We start from the raw sequence: 21,648 nt of genomic DNA, 5'->3' as shown, positions 1-21,648 counted from the left end.
ACATTTTGCCTATCATTTGGCCCAGGAAATTAAATTCTGATGTAAAAGATGTACGTGGCTAATGCTTCTTTCCACTTGTGAAAGATTTTCCTGAAAAAAATCAAACTTGAACATCGTACTTAATTTCTTCCCAAAAACATGCAATATTTTTAGGTGAATTGAACACTCTCTAATCTCAGCTGAGGTGGAGGATAAAGTGGCAGACGATGGATGGAACATACGGGAATCCTCTGTTTGTTGCAATCTGCAGTCCCACCAGTGGATGTCACTCATTCTTACTCACTGGACCTTTTTCAAAATATTCCAGATTTTTAAACGATTTCATTGATCAGATAATAAAACAGTGTGTAATAAGTTGAACATAAGCTAATTCTGTATTCTTGTGTGCATGTATTTTTTACCAGATGTTCTGAGTTCAAAGACTTGCAGATTAGGTTAACTACAACTGCAGGTGTGTATGTGAGTGTGAGTGTTTACCGTGACTATCGCCTAAAATCCGCTGCAGGATTGGCTCCACTTCCCCCCCGTGACCCTCAAAGAAAGCTGCACAGTCCATTTATTTTTGGAATATGTGTAATCCAGTATGTGTTCCGCATGCAATGCCTTTTAACTTTATTGTAGCGCAAAACAAAAGCAGCTGATGACGGCAGTGAGAAAGCTGAGCTCAGCTCTCTCATGAATGATTGCTAATTGGACACAAACGTTGTATATTCTTGGGCTCTTTTTCTTCCTTTTTGACTTTTTGCTGAACAAATATCATCCCCGGCTCCGACACCCCATTTGTGGGAAAAACAGATGACTTAATGGAAAAGAGAGAGCAACCTCTGTATGGTGTCATTTGGCAGATAACCCGGCCTTGATGACTGCATGTTCTGTGGTATTTTCGAGTTAAATTTATTCCCCCAAATAGCTCTTGTTGTGAGATTTCCCTAATTGATCCGATTTGCCCTTTTGAAGTCGGCGTTATTAAGTTTTATGTGGAAGATTTAACAGGGTGGAAGAGGAAGATCTTGGAATCAAACTAAATAAACAAGTACAGATCATTAAATCTTTGCACCTGAGTGCAGTTAAAAAAAAAAAGACTGCATGTTTCAAGCATTTCCTGCTGTTGAGCCATTTGGATGTCTTATCATGTGCGTTCAGTCTCCAGTTGTTTCTCTTGGCCTCCTCCCTCAGCTGAACTGACTCAGATCAACAACTATTTATCAATATTGGAGTTGTCATTTGGGTTATTGCATCGATAACTCAGCTTTACTAAATACTTTTAGGGAGACGTGTGATCACGCCCTTCAAGGTGCAGTGTTTCCAGATTGTTTGCTGCTTAACATCTGAGAGCTTTTCTGTGTGGAAAGCCGAGCATTTCCTCTGCCAGTTTACTCTCTTCCCTCCATTTTTCTTTGTCACAGTTTTACTGCCCAAGTGATCACTGTAGTCCCTGCTCACCATTCTGGCCCTGCGACTCCAGCCTTAATAAACTCAGCTTTGCCTTTGACAATGTGTGACTTGAAAGCAGGAAATAATGGGCCCTAAACAGTAAATCTTTACAGGTTATTGACCAGGCGGAGAGAGGGGGAGGGTGTGTGTTGGAAGGGGGGGTGGGGGGGGCGAACACAAGCTTCTGCCATGATTTTATTTTTCTGCTCAAGTAAACATTTTTGGTTCCCATGGGGGTGGAAATACACATCAGGGACAGAAAGACAGAGGAAGGATTTGTTTTGCAGGAGACACAAGTTTCCTCAGTGTCTGACGTGAAACTGGGTGAATGCATTGTGCGTCCGCCACGCTGCATTTTAATGAGCAGGAGCTAAAGTGTCTCCAGTTACACTGCTAAAAGTCCCACGAAGGGACAGCGTTTGGCTTTTACTTTCCCCAGCACTGACTTGGCAAACAATTCTGCAGCGAGGGCAACAAGTGTCCACATTTTGTGCAATGGCCCTAAACCCCAGCCCACCTAACACCCCTCCTCAGGTGGCAAACCAAAATGAGTTTTCCTGCCCTGATCAGCGGCCATTTCATCCCTTCCTCTCTTGAACTATAAATGCATTTACAGCACTGTAAAGAGCCTGTCAATTGCTGGATTCCCAGCAGCTGGCTGGGCAACAGTCTGCGGTGGTCACAGGGGTAAGGGTTCAACCGCTGGTCAGAGTCACAGGTCTTATTAACTATCCCTGAAGCCAGCTCACATAGGATAAATGTAATTTGGTGTTCTATTCGATTTTCTTGTGCAGTTGAAGAGTCTGTCCAACACTTGGGTCCAAGATAGATCAACTACTACCAGGTTAGTTATTCTGTAGTCGTCCATGGAGGGAGGATGAATTCAGACTGTACTCTGTTCTCCTTGAACTAGTTGTTTCCTATCTTTTAAGGGCTAGTTGTTGTATTGTTTCTTTTTCATAACCAATCTTTAACCATACACTGAAAAAAGTTTGACTCATAAAACTTGACAGAAACACAGTGTAGGTCAAGAGCAGTGTAGGGCTTTTATTTTCTTGAAAGGAAGTGAAAAATGTTTGTCCATCTTATTTATTTATTTCAATCTCAACTTCTTGATGTCTCTAAATGCAAAAAGAATGCATTTCACAACAAAATCAATAATTTGATCCTGCTTTAAATGGCAATTATTCGTTTGTTTAGTTAGTGTAGATGTGTTAGAGCAGTGAATGGTGAGTCTTGTACTGTTTTATCTGTATTGTTCTCATCTAAGGAAGATCTGAAACTTTTAGCAGATGCTATTGTGGTTAAACGCAGTTGCCTCTAACTTGTGTGTTTCTCATTGTTTGGTTTCCATCAACTGGTTTCCATGGCAGCCAATTGCTATTTACGCTCAGTCAATCGAAGCAGTTCTGGCAGGTTGATCCTCGTGTGTAATCCAGCGTTTGTGATTGTCCAGAGCTGCTTTTCAAAAGTGATTTGCCATGATTGGACCTTTCATCGAGTCGATCTGCATCTGCCAAGACAATCAATCTTGTGAAATGTGGGTTTTTATGTGATTATATTATAGTGCTTTATTATAATGTTTCCATCCAAGATTCAAACTCGCATAAACATGGTTACATGGAACTGCAGTTAATGACATAGTTCACGTTTGGACACATCATTTAATGACACATCTCAACACCTTTGTTACTTCCAAAGGTTTACAAGTGAAAAGACTGTATTATATTATATTATATACCCAGTTTAGATGAACATTGCGGTCTGAAGGTGCCAGTAGAAGGCAGCCTACACAGGGAACATGCCAAGATCCGTAAATATCAGTGATTTCTAAGTGTTTCTTAACAGTGTGTTTACTGCTTACACTCTTTGGACTCTGAGGAACATCACATTAAATATCCAGAGCGTTTCTTGGGCTGTTTGATTGGTGTTTCCAGCTTCTGTTTTGTGTCAAATTGCTTGGGGAAAACAAAAGGAGCTGGTTTAGAGTTTTGAAAGGAAAAAGTTCAGAGTTGAGCTAAGAAGTAGAAAACAAAATACCAGGGTCTAAAACATAGCTTCATCTTGTATTTGCTGTTTCTTCTTCTCCCTGTTTTTTAAGCTTCTTACATTTCCCTGGTTTCTTTGCACTTTTTATGGACCAAACAACTAATGAATTCATCAAGAGCTGTCGCCTCAGTTGTCTCTCAATCACCTGGTATTTTGGTCAGTTTTTCTCCTGGTCACTCTGCTGTGAATGGTTTATAAGAGATTATACATTAACTTAATGTCCCCACGGTCCTTGCTGTTCAGTTCCACGCTCCTTCTTTCCTTCTGACGTCACATAGATTTTGATACAAGTGAAATCCAAGCATTTTTATCTCTGTGTGACTCATTCAATGTCATTTTTTTTGTGCTTTTTGAAGAGATAAAGTATAAATGAGGCAGCACAGACTGTTGAGGTTGGTAGACACGACCACCCTTTCCCACTGTCACCTCAGGTTATCTGTGAAGTGACATCTTCATAGCAAGGAATTCCCATGTAACACTTTAATGTATTTAGACCCAAAAATCAAGTTAAAGTTGAGCTTGATCTCATCACGGCCTTTCTGTCAGCAGACGTTGGCCAACTGGAGCTGCTGTAGGTCATTCATGTCAGCATATATTTCACCAGGAGCCCACCCACCCCTGTCCAACCAAGGATCTATTAATACCAGATCCCCGAGGCCCGTGAGAAATGGTCCACTTTGGCATTTTAGAGCTGCCTAACTCACTTCCTGCCTCTTCACACCAGGAGAGCCCCGGGTTAGTTCCTCTGTGCATCCAGCTCTTGTTTCCTTCCTTGCATGTCTTCACACACATCCATGTGGCCCATACACACACACACACACACACATTCACCAATAAGGCCCTGAAGATATCCTTGCGTATGTGGCCTGCAGCAGAACTTGGATTCATGTCTAAGTCTCATTTTCGGGAAAAACGGAGGGGGGTTAAAGGCAAAGCTGAAAACACATGGCACCTTTCACCTTTTAGGGGGCAGCCAGGGAGGAGGGGAGGCCTGGTTCTGGTGAAACATTTGGTCAGTGTCTGGCAACAGCAGGGTAATTGGTGTTACTGGACAGCAAGTGTGCGTGTGTTCCTACACCTGGGAAAAAAAAGTTTTTTACCACCTTATTTTCTTTATTTTTCCACAGATTGTGCCGTTTATGTTCCCGACTTTGTTTTACAGACACGGGTTAAGGTGTTTTAAGTAGCTGCAAAATATATGTGATATGTCAATTCTTCAGTTCTAGGATGTATCCTGTGGGGATCGCAAATGTAAAAATCCATCCATATAAAAATGGACAATGGCAAATGACAAAAATCTAAGTGAAAATAAAGTTCAGTTCAGTTGGGGTTAGGGTTAGGGTTGCAATCGGATTGAATAAAATACAACTTCAACAAAAGAAACAATATAAACAACAATAAAATCAATCAATTCAGCACATTTATAGTATTAGACAATCTGTATATTTAACATTGAACTGAATCATAAAAAGAAATAATCCCATTATATAATGTATGATATACATTATATAATGTATAGAATGTCATATGGCTTTTATGCTTGCACCAGATACCCAGCACCACCTTTATTGTAAAAAGCAAACCACTCGAAAACCAGGGTTTCTCTGACATCAAGACGACGAGATGAAGATAGAAGAAAGGAGACAAGAGGTGAGGAGAGGAAGTGACTGCAGGAAAAGGAGGAAAAGGAGGAAGAGGAGGAGGAGGAGGAGGAGGGATAAATGTGTGGACTGAGATGCCCTCGATCTCCCCGGGGGCAGAAGCTCTGGAAATGGCTTCGCCGTTCAGAGAAAGTAAGGCAAAGGAGAGAGAGAGAGAAACAAACAGTACAAGAGGACAGGGAACAGTGAGGCCAGGAAACTGTCTGTGACCTACTGGACAAACAAATCGGTTTGCAGGCAAAATGGATTAAGAGGTTGAGCTGGGCAAAAAGAAAAACACACACACAAAAAAAAACAAGGCTGACTGATGTTGCAATGTGAGCTCATCCATATTGGAGGGCTGAATTTAGAGGCTTCGTGTCAAAGTGTCTTGTGTATTTTCCGTGTGTGTGTGTGTGTGTGTCTACGCGTGCACGCAAACGCGCGGTGAGTCAATATTTGTCTGCTTTGCCACGTCCCCAGACATCCCATTCGGCGCAACAGACCGTAAAGCTGTCAAATGCGACCTGAATATTCTCTGTCTTCATCTGTTTCCTCCTTTTTTCTCCTCTCCCTCCTCCTTCCTTCCTCTCTTCCGCTTTGATTTCCTTTTTTCCTCTCCGTCAATAACAATATCATCGGCAGCAAACACACGTCGCCGTGCTTTTGATGGCTCCTCTATTCCCCCCCCCCCCCTCACAGTAACGCGAGAGTATCTCGTCTTATCTATAACACTTTGTTTGATCACATCGTAAAGTCAATTCTGCCTCGTCGCTTGTGTGCGAGTGTCGCGAGTGTGTGTGATTTGTACCGGGATGTTTTATGATAACTGCAATATCATCTCTGTAATGTGTGATCCATTCCCCGCTATTTATTGTTTGCCGTGCACACACTCGGTGTTTGATCAGTGGCGTTCTTCAGACTGTGCATATCTAGATTTTTGTGTTGTAAGTGTGAACAGCAACAAATCTGATTCAAATCTTATTTGTAGTTGTTTGGAAATGTGATTTACAGTAGAGTGTCCTTTTTTCTTGCAAACGTGGGTACTCGTTCTTCGTTACTATAGCAACCTGTTTTGTTTAGGTTAGGCTAGGTCTGGACGCACAAATCAGATGTGATGAACCTAAAATGATCTTTATTTCCAGTTAAGCAAATTATAGCGATTATTAATCGATTGCGAAATGAATCGTCAGCTATTTTGATAATCGATTAATCGGTTTGATTCCCAGGCTGCTTATTCAATCAGAATTCAACAGAATTGGCCGAGTTGTTCAAATACAATGTTTTCTCTCAGTGTGCAAAAATAGACATAGCTGCGAACAAGTTTACAGTGTAGTGCAAACATTAATAAACAGGAAGCTTAGTTTTCAGCGCTGAGCTGTGAGATGGAACCACTTGTTGACTCTTTTTGAACCCTTTCATGTGCTGCACGTTTCTCTTGTTATTACAGGTAATCTTTAGCAAATCATTACATAAACGATTTCTTTATCTCATCCCCGCGCTAAAAAAAAAAACCCCACACACAGGGAGAACTCTGCCCTCATTGCGTTGAACTCCTGTCGCCTCCTCCCGCCTGTTGCCATCTGTCACCTGCTTCCTGGTGCACGTGAAGATTTATGTCAGTCAAATGGTGAACTCCTGATGAAAAGATGACGCAGAGATACAGTGGATTTAGATCCCTCCTGATTGTACGTGTGCGCTGCTAAACGTGGTTCATCACTCCGTGCGTGTGTGGCACCATGTTTTTATTATTTTGAGAGGCAGCCTGGCTCAGGGCCCAGTCTTTCCCTGAGCCTTGATAAAAACGTGCTGGGAGCGCGGTGGTACACACCTACTTCACTACAGGGTACAGGCAGTACTGTGGCCCTGTCCTCTCCAATTGGCAGCCTCTGTGCTGCTGTACCGCTGATAAGAGGCTGGTGTAAATAAAAGTGTACAGCACAGCTCGTTAGAACGCTGAACGTAGAGTCAGGGAGGAGGGGGGAATCAGAGAGAGAGAGGGAGAACGTGTGGTGTCTGGACTCATTGTTCTGACAGCATACTGCGTCTGTGTGTGTGTTCCTGTCAGTGTGTGTGTGTGTGCGTACTTGTTTTTTTCCATTTGCATGTGCACTGAATCAACTTTTAGATACTGGGTAAAATATTATCTTTTTTTTTTTTTTTTTTTTTTGATCATCGATTAATCAGTTGGAGTGTTTTCTCAATCACTGTAAAATAATACAAGCAATAAAACTGACAAAACAAGACAATCATACTTTAAATCATCAAAACAGATTGTGAAAATAACTCAAGAGTAACAACAAATAACAATAAATAACAACAAGAGTAATGTATTTTGTTAAGTAGTGTACTTATATTAACCACTCACAATCAAACACTCTTTAAAAATCATATTATCATATCATGTCATCCACTTCTGTCGTTCACATCTCTTTATTGTGTGCGTTTGTCACAAATGCATCACTGATACTCTCCCTGTAACACACAAACACACACACACACACACACACACACACACACACACACACACACACACACACAGAGGAACAGAATAAGACAATAATTCCCATGACCCCATGCTGCGCTCCATTGTCATCAAACTGGGTCTTTTGTTATTGTTTTGATTGGGTGAGAAATTACGTACTGTGTGTTTTAGTGATAAACGGAGCTCAGTGAGGCCGACGTGAGTGAGTGAGTGTGTGTGTTTGTGTGTGTGTGTGTGTGTGTGTTTATGGATTTTTGCTGTTTTTTGGTACTGAGTGTGCTGTCTTACATAAGCCATTTATGTAGGCTCAGTGAACAGCCAGGCTATGTTTTTGTTGGTGACTGCACTTGTCTGCCTCCCTCCTTCTGTCACACACACACACATTTTCTCTCCATAGTCCGTCTGCTTCTTCTCTCTCTCTCTCTTCTGCCATGTTTACACTGTTAAAAACCACTGAGTGTGATATTGGTCAGGCCGTCGATGTATACACTGTAATTAGCCTTTTTAATTTCCCAGTTAGCCTCCCTGACTCCTGAGAGCAGCTCATTCAGCCAATGCAGAAACATATGCACATATTGTAAACGGCATCCCACCGTGCAGTGAAATGAAAAAAAAAAGGTTAAAAGGGGAGTTAAGTAAGGGAGAGAAAAAAAATAAACCTTCAAATTAACCTTCACGTCTTTGTTTTTGAGGAAAAATTGTGTTTTTGTTTCAGTTTCAAATTTAGTCTCACTGTGAGTCCAGAGATGATGATGATGATATATGTAGGGCTGCAGCTATCAAATATTTTGGTCATCAAGTATTCGACCAATTATTTTTCCATTAATCGAGGACACAAAATTTAAATTATTGTTATAATTTTTTTTTTTTTTAAACTGATTACTTACTTATACTAAATATATATATATATATTTGCAAAATCTAGTATTCTAGCATATATATATATATATATATATATATATATATATATATATATATATATATATATATATATATATATATATATATATATATTCATTTATCCAATTTCTCAATTAATCAAGGAATAATCGGTAGAATACTCAATTACAAAATATACAGGCAGTTTCACTCTCCGTCTCTGCCATCGCGCCAGCTGCGATGCGGATGTGCGGTGTGCGTCTGCTAAAACAGTCCGTGTGGAACAATGATCCCTGCACTGAACAGGCCACGTGAGATAGGAATTAAATGAATAGGAATTTTCGTAATCGAGTAACGGTTGCAGCCCGAGCCTCCTTCCTCCTGCTCTCCTCTCTTCTTTCCTTCCAAGTCTTCCAACGATCATTTGGCTGATGAACGATGGTTCTTTTTCTCGGGTCAATTCCACAGACTGACTGCAGCTCAGTCATAAATACAGCTGTCGTCTTTAATCCAACGCAGCGCAGTTGTTTGTGTTTACGTGTAATGATTTGCACTGAAGGTGTGTGTTTCCCCTGTCTTGTATACAGGATGATTATTATTCCTCTCTCTGAACAGTCGCTAAACAGTGTCAAGGCAGGTCGCGGGCGAGACCGTTTGACAGCGAATGTCGATGTCTGTCTTTGCGTGATTTCAAGTCCGACATGTAGCGCTTCTTACTTAATGTCAGTGACGTGTCGCAGTGAGAAAGATCGGTGCCTTCGTCAGATTATGAAATGAAAATGCAAAGGGGGAAAGTTTTTTTCTCTTCTTTTGTGTGTGTGTGTGTGTGTGTGCAGGATGAAATGTTTAGCGTTCCACATGCTGGCCTACTTCCAGTGTGTCGCTATGAGCAGAGACAGACTCTTATGTTTAATTCTATGATTGTCTTTGATGAAAGATTCTGTTTAGACTGCTCTTTCCCCAAGGGAGCACAGAGAGACAGAGAGAGGAGGTGGTGGGGGTTTATCTGTTGCTATAGCATATATGCTGTACCTGAGAAAGAAAGTAGGTTGGAACAACAAGTGTCAACTCAGATTTTTTTGGGCATGCTGCTGTCACCAATAAAAGCATTTGGTCTTTTAGCAGAAAAACAGGACGATCACTCTGAGACAAACGAGGCCTGTCTCTGCCTCCGACATATTCCTTTCAATGACATGAGGTTCTGAATGGCAGCATTATGAGATCACATCGCTGAACTGGATGATGCGAGTGTGTGTGTTGATTGTGTTTTCTTGTTGCTCTCAAATACACTTATCACACCCACAAACTCCCAAATGGGCACTCAGGTTACTTTTCCCCCTGGTCTTTGTCTCTGCATCGTAACGTAATGACGGGCCCACATTTGCAAACATCACATGCCACGCAGTCATGGAATGAGTGTAACGGCAAATAGGACAATACACCATTGCACACCACATTATTTAGGCGAATGGGAGAATGAGCACTTAGCATGTCAGGGGAAATTACAGGCGAGGGAATGCACCATCACTTCCCTGTGAGGCCTGCACGGTGGGTTAATCCACAATCCTCATCATGTCTACATGGTGAAATGTTGCCACTGTTGGGGGAAAGCGCACAGCAGTTAGCTTTAAATGAAACACTCTCCAACGCCAAGGAAGTGGTGAGAGTACATCGAGTCAACGAGGCCTTGTGGCCGACAATGCATGTTTTATTTATTTATAGAGCACTTATGAAACACATGTGAATATTGTGACGTCGCTTCAGGAGGAGGTGTCGATGCGAGGCTGACTCATGTCACCGTGTCTCAACTTTGAGATATTTATGATGTGAAAAAGAATTCAAAATATTATTATTATTATTTTGTAGAATTTTTATTTTTTATTTTTTTTAAATCCAATTATTCAATTAATCAAGGAATACTCGATTTCAAAAAGATTTGATAGCTGCAGCCATAGTAAGCTACATTAAATCAGCTAACATCAATGTTTACATTAGCGTATGTTGAAAGCGTTAGCAATTCTGTGCTTTCGGCTATCTGCCTGTTGGACTTTCCGTCTCTGCGCCAGCTGAAATCCAGGTGTGCGTCTGCTAAATCGGTCCATGTGGAACAATGTTCCCTACACTAAACGGGCCGCGCAAGATAGGAATTAAACGAACACTCGAGGCAGAGTTTTTGCATCGAGGAATTTTTGTAATCGAGTTACTCGAATCACTCAAGTAATTGTTGTTTTAATTGTGTCCGAAGTTTCAGTTTCGAAATGCGAAATACACGTCCAGGCTGGTTTGTCTATTCAAGCTGCAAAAGTGGCGGTGCAAGTATGTTGTTATTTTGTAGTTATTGAAGTTTGGTTTCCATATGCTGTCTCTCATATACAGTACTTAACAGTTAACTTTATGCACATACAAAGTCCACGCAAAAGAGGAACGACACTGTAGCGAGTGAAGAAACGACTCAATATGAGATTACACAACTCACCTTTTCAGGAAACCAAAGAACCGGATATGCATGAGCACATTCCGCTCACAGTTTATTCTTACAGCTGCAGTTTTAAATGGAGGATTAACAAAAACAATAACTCATCAGCGTTTTAAATAATGACCAGAAGTTTTTAAAAAGTTCACACAGGGCATCATATGAGGGAAAGTTGTTGTTTTTGTTGTCTTATCAGGGCCATGCAGGGCCTGTTACGGCAGATCAAGTTTACAGAACGGGACCGTTATATTGCTCGTCGCTGCCGGGCTTTGCAGGAAGTTTACTTGATTGGCAGGGAGCCCTCGCTGGCTTGTTCTCTTTTTTTTTACGTCCCTTTTATGAAATAACTGAGCCGTGCTGCGCTGCAACAGCAAGTTGTGCAACATCTCAGAGAGGGGAAGCGAAAAGGGAAGCGGCTCGGGTGGCGTGTGGCACCTGATCGCCGCCTCATCTCTTCCTCCTGATGTGCACATGCACGCACACATAAGTGCTGAATCTGTAGCAATGTGACACGCCAACCCCCCTCACCAAGAGTGGACTAACATTTGGAGATCCGCTTTTGTTTGCTGTTGCTAAGTCTTGTGTTGGGTTATGAAGAATATTCAGGATGATGTAACACAATATTTGTGATTTCGTTTATTTCACTGTTGAGCAACGAGCAATTTTAATATGTTTGTTTGTGTAAATTTAGATCTTTTCCAGTGATATAACGTCTGGTTAAAGCGCAGCGTTTTCATTCCCAGGCTGACTATAATTTAGCACACACATGACAACCGTATCAGCTGATGTTAAGTATGTGTCTCCTCAATCCTCGTCGCCTCGTCTTTCCGAACTAACAAGTCCACCCTTTTGCAATCAAAGTGGGGCCCTCAAGATTTATAGCTTTAATTTGGCAGTGAAAATGTCTGATGGCGGCTGTTACCAAGCAGAGGGCCCCCTGTTAGCACTTAGCTGGCTAACTAGAGTGACGGGCATCTGGCTGGGTGGCTGCCTGGCCACGTGTACCCTTGGATTCCTGCGCCTCAACTTTTCCTCCCCACTTGTGCCTTCAGTGACCTCGCGCAACTTTATTCTCCTTGAAGCAAGGCATCACGCAGGCATTTCCTGACAATTTATGTCCTTGTGCCACAAGCAGGGGCATGCCCTGCACTAAAATCCTATCCCTGGTCCATTTAGCACACGCCTCTTGGCCTCCCAGAAGACTGTTAAAGTGTTGCACCACCGTCTGTGAGGCGGAGTCATTACTTGCCAGTATAAAGCTTATTTACTACAAATCACTAATGTTTTACAGTACTGCAAGCCCTGGACATAAATGTGTTTTTCTGCTTTGATTGGAGTTCATTAGTTTTCTTTCTTTTTTTTAACTAAATTTCATTTCCTCACCATAAACACAGTTTTTCCAGGAATGAAACAGTGTCACACATTCACACCTGGAAGCTACAATCACAGGTTGATCTACTGGCTACACAGGGGGCCACCTGGGGGAAGTTGGGGGTTAAGTGCCCTGCTCAGGGGCACCCCCAGTAGCAGGAAGGCAAATTGGAAACTGAAACCTGCAATGAATTACTCATTGTATGTTCAAGCAAGTTTGGTAACACTTTAGATTAGGGAACACGTATTCACCATTAACTAGGTGCTAACTAACGTATACAAGTAGCATACTAGCCCTTTATTAGTAATCATATGTAGCATACTAGCATACATGCTACTTGGGTAGCATACATAAGTAGCACACAAGCCCTTTATTAGTAATCATAAGTAGCATACTAGCCCTATACTCGTAATCATAAGTAGCATACTAGCCCTATACTCGTAATCATAAGTAGCATACTAGCCCTATACTTGTCATCATAAGTTGCATACTAGCCCTTTATTAGTATCATAAGTAGCATACTAGCCCTATACTCGTAATCGTAAGTAGCATACTAGCCCTATACTTGTCATCATAAGTTGCATATTAGCCCTTTATTAGTAACCATAAGTAGCATACTAGCCCTTTATTAGTATCATAAGTAGCATTCTAGCCCTATACTTGTAATCATAAGTTGCATACTAGCCCTTTATTAATAATCATTAAGCACATATTAACACCTTATTCTACATAAACTATGACTATTACAACATGGATTAAGATTTTTCCTACATAAGGTGTTAATAATTAGGTGCTTAATATTTACTAATAAAGGGCTAGTATGCTAATTATATGCATGTTAGTAATCATCTAGTTAATGGTGAATACGTGTTCCCTAATCTAAAGCGTTACCACAAGTTTAAATTAATTTAGTTAAGCCATGCAGCTACCTGGAAAGTAGGAAATCTTTGTGATAATATTTGAACTAGTTTGACATTTATTTGGATTTTTTTTTTTTTTTTTAAATGGACATAATCAGAAAAAAGGGTGTAAATAGCAATTAGCAACAAGGAGAACGAGGTTTGAATGGAAGTCTGTGGGCAAATGAAATTGATAATGTCAATAAACATTTTCCTGAGGAGGTAATGGTCCCGATCGCTACTTTAATTTAATTTATTCTGCAGTAGAATTTGAAATATGTCTCCTCAAATGGAGGCCTGGAAGCAGGTGACAGTTTTTAGGGGTATGACTTTAAAGTGTAAAGTATGCATTAATCATATGGCAGATATACAACACAGCCCTTTTTCTTAGAGTAGTTTGGCAAAAAGAAGTAAAAAATATTGTGAATGTCGATGTGCAGCATATGAAGCACTCACAACTTCACTTGTACGGTCATAAAACTGTCCCAGCTGGTCACTGCAAGGGCAATCGATGAGCTCAGATCAATACATGGAGGGAGTCCAGCACAGGTTAGCAGTGCAACTGTAGTACATTAAAAAATAATAATAATTAAAGTTGAGTTCCATTTATGGCAAACACGCGAGTTAAAGGAAACAACAGAAGGACTACAGTATGTCATTAATGCAAATGAGAGACAAATGCGTTGGGGATTGTGTCTACATCTACACTACATGTCTTGTTCTCCAGAGGTTAAGTGGCTGCTCTCCCCCGGCTAATTCGTCCATATGTTCATCTGTGCATTTGACACTGGCGCGCCGCCATACGCTCGCATTGCAAATGACGTTCTTCTTGCATATGCAGCCAATTAAACAGGGACATTTGTTCGCCGGCTCAGTCTATTTAGTCTAAAGCTGTTAACATGCATATAAATCATGTGATATCACAGATGTATCTTGCATGTTCTAGCTTTAAAGGTTGCATTGTGATCCTGTCACGCTCACTTTTTGCATAACTTGTTGCATAAGCATTCTACTGGCAGACACACACACACACACAGGGCCATGCACGGTCCATGTCATTTCTGCTTTTTGTATACGGCTTATTACAGTACAAGCTGTTCCCTAATGTCTGTGCAGTTGCAAAACCACACAAGCCATCTCTCCTCTGACTTTTCTTTTTTTTTTTCTGTCATCTAAGAATTGGCTTCCTGTTTTCATTGTGTTCTGTTTCTCTCTGTGGAGGTGTCGTAACCCAGGAGGCCGTGCCAAGAACAAACCAAGGTCTGGTCGGGGAGAGATCACTCTGTGCTTGCACTGGAAACAGACACACACACAGGCACACACTGACCCGTTTTGCACACACACACAATATCCAGATGTTCACTAAGTGTGTGCGTGTGTGTTCGTGCATCTATTTGATGTGTGATGTGTATGGCATGTACAGTACTTGTTGCCAAGTCATAAAAAGCCGTTGTGTGCAGGCTTGATCTGATGTGCCCTCCAATGGCACCCTGTGGGTATACATGCCAGTTTCCCTGCCTCCTTTTTTTTTTTATGTTGTACACATTCATAAGTAAATGTACAAGGAAAGTACATAAAAATTCCTGGCCTTTGCTGAAGGCCTACATACTTGATCTACTTGCATAAACGGAAGCAGAGTGCTGTGGTGCAAAAATGGAAACAGTGCTGAATTATAACTCTGGGGCTCTGGGTCAAAAGCAGGAGTGTGTTGGTTTAGTTTTATAGCTTCACCTGCTACTGTTAATGCACCCATACATTATATACAGTACATTAAAGGTGTTCAATCTGGAAGACATTAGACAATATTTAGCCTCTATTTCAAGTATGTATGGGCATGAAAATTACCAACTATATCCTTCTTTTTTTATGTATATGAAATGAGTCATTTGTATTATTATGTAAACTAAGCAAATATGTATTGGTTATCATTTGTTTTTTTGTTTGTTTACACAAATATTTAAAAATGGGAATTTTGTCTATCGTGTCTAAGTCGCACATAGTTGTTCGGATTTTGACCAAACTTTGTACTTTTATTGTTCTCGGATTCCAAACAAATTTCCAATGTACTTCCATTAGCTCCGCCCACCCACAAGTCAGCCATTTTGGAAAAACAAAAATGGCTATATACGCATTTGAACAAACTCAAGTCGTCCTAGCACGTTTGAGCTAGCCGCGTCAAACCCGGTCCATAAGTTCTAGACAAGTTAATGATTAAAAGCTGTCAAATTATTTTCTCTGCATTAAAAGGCGAGGCCTCAGTGCTCCGACAAAGTTGACGTTAAAATGGCAGGAAAACTACTTTAAAATTCCACTTTTTGAAAGCACGTAAACAGAACTACATAAAATTTATTTTGCTTGGGCCGAGGACCCGATTATGACTGTGAGTCCTACGAGAGGTCCTGGTCAGGGCCGGAGCACGAATATGCCAGGGCTAACGGCTCCTGGCACAAAGTGCGAGGAACCTATTGTTCCTCTTGAGATTATTATTTTTCTCTGGCATTGCCCTCATTTTTGAGGGGGTTAACGTGCATAAAAAACTCTTGAAATTTGGCACGGAGGTCGGGTCTGTGAAAACTGCGATAGTACAATAGGGCACAAACCCGTTCGTAGCCTCAGGGCTCTATAGCGCCCCCAGAGGTCAGGTCGGGGTCAGAAAAAAGTCCTAACATCGGGATGAAATTTGGCGAGTTTGTCAGGCTTACTTGAAAGTTTTTTGTGAATTTTCTGGGGAATTTTTGATGCAAGAGAAAGTGGACAAATTTGCATTAAATGCTAAATGTTGGAATTTTGGCTATTATGTCCTAGTTATCACTATTAGAAAATATAAATATATATATATATAAAAATTGTAAAAAAAAAAGAAAAAGTGTGGTGTGGTTTAAAGGTTTATATATCAGCTATTTTTCTTTTGAAAAATTCAGTGATAAGAAGTGAAAGAATAATTCAGTGCTCATTTTTACGATATAGCTTTCCTCTCCATGTTCCATATGTTCTATAGTGAGTATTAAGTGTCCACTGTCTGTCTTGTTTTGCAGCTGGTGAGAAGGCCATAGTTTGTGACCAGTGTGGCGCCCAGTTCCAGACAGAGGAATCCCTGGAGGCCCACCGACAGATCCACACCGGTATGAACACACACAGTCACACACATGCAGTCCAAAGTATCATCATGACACTGTGGCCATAAACAACGGGATTATGAGCTCCAATTCTGCGTCAACAACTTTTTGTTTGGCCCAAAATGTCTCCAGAAATCCCCCTTTTGAATTTGTTCTCCATGTTGCAAATGGCTGCAAAAACACAACTGTAATCATGTTAAAGAAGTTCAAGCCGAGAAGAAATTAGATGACACCGGAATCATCCGGTCGCTCTTGTCACAAATCAGCATGCGTGTTTTTGTGGTGTGCGTTTGTGCTTGTTCACCCCCCCTCTCATTCAGCGCTCTCTGGATAACTGGAGCCATGGATTGACACATTGATAGATCACATCATCTTGGATTAGTCCCACTTGCCCTAAATCAAGACAGGCCCAACAGTAATCAACAAACCCGAGAAAACTTGGCAGGGCAACGTTGTTTATCAGTGCTCAGCCATGAAGATGGGAGGACGAGGGTGAAATAGATGCCAAGATGTAAATAGGAAGAAGTAAATACCCCTTCAACAGATGTGTGATGACTCAAAACAGCTTCACTGCTGGTGATGAAACCTTTAATTTGGGAGAAAAGAATGTCAAATTTAGCCCACTTCATTATGGAGCTGGTGTACTTGGGGCTAGGGGTACGTCCTGGAGGATTTAGTGCAAATGTTGTGTGTTCTCGTCTTTTTTTGTTCTGGTTTCTCTGGTTATTTTTACTCTGCTAAACAATAATTCCCACCTTAAACATTAGAAATGACACAGTGACACTGTTCAATGTCATCTTGCCGTTACCCCAATTTTAATACTTGGAGTTCATGCCATGCAGGTGATTTTGTGTTTGACATCCAGCCAGTCGTAACTTGTAAGCCGATCACGTAGTCACATGTCGCCGCCATAATGTCAGCGCTCGTTAAGGTGAGGGCTTTGACTCGCAAAACTATCACCCAAGATTAAAGGCCCTCATGTGAAAAAAACTCAATTTGAATACTAATTTGGATTAAGATGGTTCCACTTTCAACTTTTAAAGTATTCAGCTCGACCCTATCGCACTCTATACTGATAAATAAGATCGTCCAATGGGGCTTTCATCCTCTTGACACGGAAATTCATCGCTCATGTTTCTTGGCAAACTCGTCAATGATTTTTTTATATTTTTACTTACTAGAGGGAGCCTTACTCTGCCAAATAAATAACAAGGGAAACTGTGCTGTAGGTTTTGCATTCAGCCTAATAGTTGTACTGGAGGTCAGTGAGGATTACGTCCTTAAGCCTAGCCACTAGCATGTCAAAAACATTCATATGAGAGGACGGCGCGCTCCTCATGCACACTCGGACCAGGGCCTGAACCTGAAAATAGCACATCATCATCATCATCATCATCATCATTATCATCATCATCATCTTGTGTTTTGTCCTTCGTTTAAGAACCGTGACCCTCAGGCTAGCCGGCATCGGCTCCCGTTGCTCTGCAGCTAATCGTGCCCCACCACCACCCACATTCATCCTAAACATTTGAGAGGGGAAGTTGAGACGGTATAAGTCAGGGAGGGTAACTCCTGAGGGGCATGCCCTCAGCCAATCAGCTCACCAGAGGTAAAGAAGGGTTAAATGAGGCTAATGATCCGACAGCCATAACAGCGGAAAGGAGAGCTCTAAATATAGGCATTCTAGTCTGGAACGAATGGAAGGGTTTTGGGGGGGAGGGGAGGGTGCAGCCGCAGCCAGGGCCAGACGTGTCTTCCTGCCAGACAACTGGAGCAGCAGCAGCAGCAGTAATAGTATAGTAATCATCCATGTGTTCAGGGATCAGTGTTCCAGAAATGAGCTCTTGTAAAAATATGACGAGGCACTTTCACCGCGCGGTGTGATTCATGGCTTTCAGTGGCTCATTGCTCGCGATCAATATGCTTCCGCACACCTTCATTATCACGCTGCTGGCGCCAGATTTGAATACATGCCCACTTCTTTTTTTTTTTGCAGTGTCAGTCAGTGTTGAAGGATCGATTGCCGTCGTTACCGAAATTCATAATCGATACACGATTAGGAACGTGTTTGACTAAATAATGCATGTATTCAAGCATATTTGAAATGATAGTCATTCACACGTGAGTCAAATGTGCGTAACATTTGGCCGCCTGGTTTGTTTGTTGAACATCGTCATTTCCAGGTTTGACGAACACTGATCTGCGTTTTTTTAACACTTTCTGACATTCTGAGAAAATAGTGGAAGGATTAATCGATTACGAAAATAATCACTAGTTGCAGCTTTATTGGTCCACCCTTTTTGCTGACTGACATGTGGATGTGGAAGTATGTTCATTTTCATCACCACTGTGCTGCCTTAGTGTCTCTTAGCGTATGTGAGACTACTTTTGAGGGATTTATTGACCTTATTCTTACCTTTACATCATTTAAGTAGGGGCACATACGGCCACTGGATGCTCCTTTATGCTTCCAAGTGAAGGAATGCATCTACACGTTTGTATAATTCCTCATAATGTAGTTTAAGTGCCTTTTGAACTGAAAACACATTTGAGGTCCATATTTATGAACACATTTGTGAAATTTCTGTCTGAGATGTCTTTTTATGGCTGCACTGTCGATGAAGAGCCTGAGACAAACACTGTTACTGGGTCATAAAGTATCTTGATTCTTGCATGGCATCCTCATGGGCCTGCCAGCAGCGCTGTTGATTTTATGCTCTGTGTTTTTTTGTTGTTGTTTTTTTAGATGTGAATTTATTTCTGTGCCTTGTAATGTAAACAAAGCCTCGGAACAATATTTAGGAACAGAGACCAGACGGCATGATCCGCTTGACAATACTGTGTTAAAACAGTTTGAGCAAGAAAGCTTAACAAACGAGGCTTTATTTATACAGAAATGTCTGTGTGTACAGTACCAAAGAAGCAAAACATCAAAAGTGGGCGTGTGGTAGGAGCACAGGGTTACTGTTGGTCATCAAAGCCAGATTTGATCTCTGCCTGCCTCTTGGCAGCACTTCAGCCCTTGGCTAATGTTCTCTGACAATATTTGGCCTCTGGAACTGTGGCTGTTTCTCTTGCTGCTTTGAATGGGAACTATTGTGGCATTTCCTCTGCTGGCCTGATCAGCTGCAGTCTGACTCACCCTCTTTCTCTTTCTCACTTTGTCTTCTTTTAACACGACTGTCCATGCTTGGTATATCTCACACCTCTCCGTGTTGCTCCGTGTTACCCTCCGTGTTCGTCCAGAGGCATTCCTGAAGTAGTCGTAATTCCTATCGGGCTATAGCTCTTTTGCAAACTTGTGGGTGTGACTGGTCAGGATGCCAGCGGAGCTAATAGCAAAACATCATGTGGCTGTTTTTAACTTGCATACACAAACGCGCATGCACGAACATCTAGCTGCCCCCCCCCCCCCCCCCTCGCTGTGGCAGTGTTGTGCAACACATAAATCCAGAAAATTCCGAAGCCAAATTCACTTGTGAGTTTCATTTCACCTACTCGCGGCTAATTCTTGTCACATATTTTCCCTAAATTGGATGGCATCGCATCAGAGGCTCTCTCCCTCTAAACTGGGACTCGCCTCGGGGTTTTTTGTAAGCAAAGAACACAGTCAGTCTGGCTTTCATGGAGCTCTCATCCTTAAAGAAAAGCACTGCTGTCATGTAGAGTTGTCGCCCATTTACTATACTGTCTCTGCCTCATGTCCTCCAATTGTTATGCACTGAAGCTTTGACTCCATTTTTTTTTTTTAAAGAACCAGGTCTGCACTGATAGCAGGCAAACACGACATGTACAGCTATGGATTTCCTGCTGGAGTCTTCCATTTCATCATAGGTGACAGACAAGTGGCAGAGTGGAATATAATAAATGATACATATTGATATGAAACCACCCCAGACTGCAATATTCAGAAATGTTCTCCTGGGAAGTTTTGGTTCACAGTCAATTGCTTCCTCTGAACGAGACAAAAAAAAAAACTTTCAAATCTAATTATTAATAGTAGCCGCTGATTCACTGTAGTATTAAATATTGTGCTCGGAGATGTTTGTCTGAATTCTGATTTGTTATCCAATCCTTGGAAAACTGTTCAGTGGCGTTTATGTCAGGCAATATTTGATCTCGTTATCTGATGAAAAACATCGGTCGGATGCCAATGCTGCCTTGTTATCGTGGCTAAAACAAAGTTAGGATATTTTTAGTGCTGTTAATCAATAATTCCATAATTATCTTTTACCACAATGAGCTGAAGGGCTGCTGCACCTCCAGGCTCAAGACGTAAGACTTGAAATGAATACAACTAAATAGAGAAAAACGGAAATATCAAGTGAGGTCATTGACTTTTTTTTCAAATTTCCTGAAAAGCTTAAAGTGTGCGCAACAGACCTGCAGCAGGACTAATATAAACAAAAGCGGGGGAAAACCTTAATTAAATTTCCATGTGATTTCACATGATGAAATCCACAGCGTGCAGCCAAAAAAATGTCCTCGGCGCTGTTCGTTTCAACAACCTATGACAAATGACATGCTCGAGCGCGGAGTTGTCACGGAGGGGCAGTTTCTCAAAGTCAACATGAGCATTAAATTTATTAGCTGATATATTCGAACACTGGCTTTTGAAGTTATGAGCCAGAAAAAGAGTTTTTTCTTTACCTATTAATGAAGCTCGGGTTTTTCTTTTCAAGGACAATTAAGTGCTTTAACGCATAATGTTAGCTCTGCTGTTGAAAGGAGCAGTAAAATTTTAGGGGCTAGTTATTGTTTAATATGAACAGCCATTACGGCGTTCTGTTTTAAAATAAAAGTCTCCATAAGTTTGAGCGCTCCCAACATATGGAGTGATTTACTCCGACAGAACAAACCATCCCCAGAAGTCGGAGTCTATGTCTGCAGCTTTGTTATTGTCAATTACCGCTGTACACTGTCATTTCCTCTGTGATATCAGCTGTAATCTGTTCTTCAGCACTCGTTTAATGTGGATTTTTGTCCCGACACCATAATATCACATTGTGAGAGTCCTGTGCTGGTTTTCCACACGGCCACCTCCGACGTGTCATTTTCAGTTTCCAGTAAAGCCTCTCCCCGTCGAGCTGTATACGACTGTTCTGATCTCTGAGCTGAGCTTTTTCTCCCATTCTGTATTTATCTCTGTATTCCTGCCAGCTATCATCATCTCCTTTTTCTGTTTTTTTTTTCTTCTTTTCATCAGATTGCTTTGGTCCCTACCATAATTTATAGCTCTTGTATTTTATTAGTAAACCCCACCGCACTCGCATTCCACTTGATTAAATCGGAGCCTGGTGT

The 21,648-nt window shown here is 41.4% G+C and overlaps 1 protein-coding gene across 2 annotated transcripts in view; it reads left to right on the top strand.

The window, feature by feature from the left end:
• Positions 1-21,648, top strand: part of zbtb16a (zinc finger and BTB domain containing 16a) — a gene marked incomplete at both ends in the record, with an annotated part of 138,526 nt that overhangs the window by 67,737 nt on the left and 49,141 nt on the right. Inside the window, one exon of one of the 2 annotated variants that reach the window (XM_083889457.1) lies at positions 16,267-16,353. The exons of the other annotated variant lie outside the window; for it this stretch is intronic. Within the exon in view, the coding sequence (XP_083745583.1) occupies positions 16,267-16,353 (87 nt within the window). The remainder of the gene's footprint in view (positions 1-16,266; positions 16,354-21,648) is intronic. 2 annotated transcript variants of the gene reach the window in all.

The sequence above is a fragment of the Microchirus variegatus genome (assembly GCF_963457635.1).
Source record: "Microchirus variegatus genome assembly, chromosome: 5".
Lineage (NCBI taxonomy): Eukaryota > Metazoa > Chordata > Actinopteri > Pleuronectiformes > Soleidae > Microchirus > Microchirus variegatus.
Note: the sequence above shows the minus strand (reverse complement) of the source record. Positions and strands in the feature narration are given on the sequence as shown.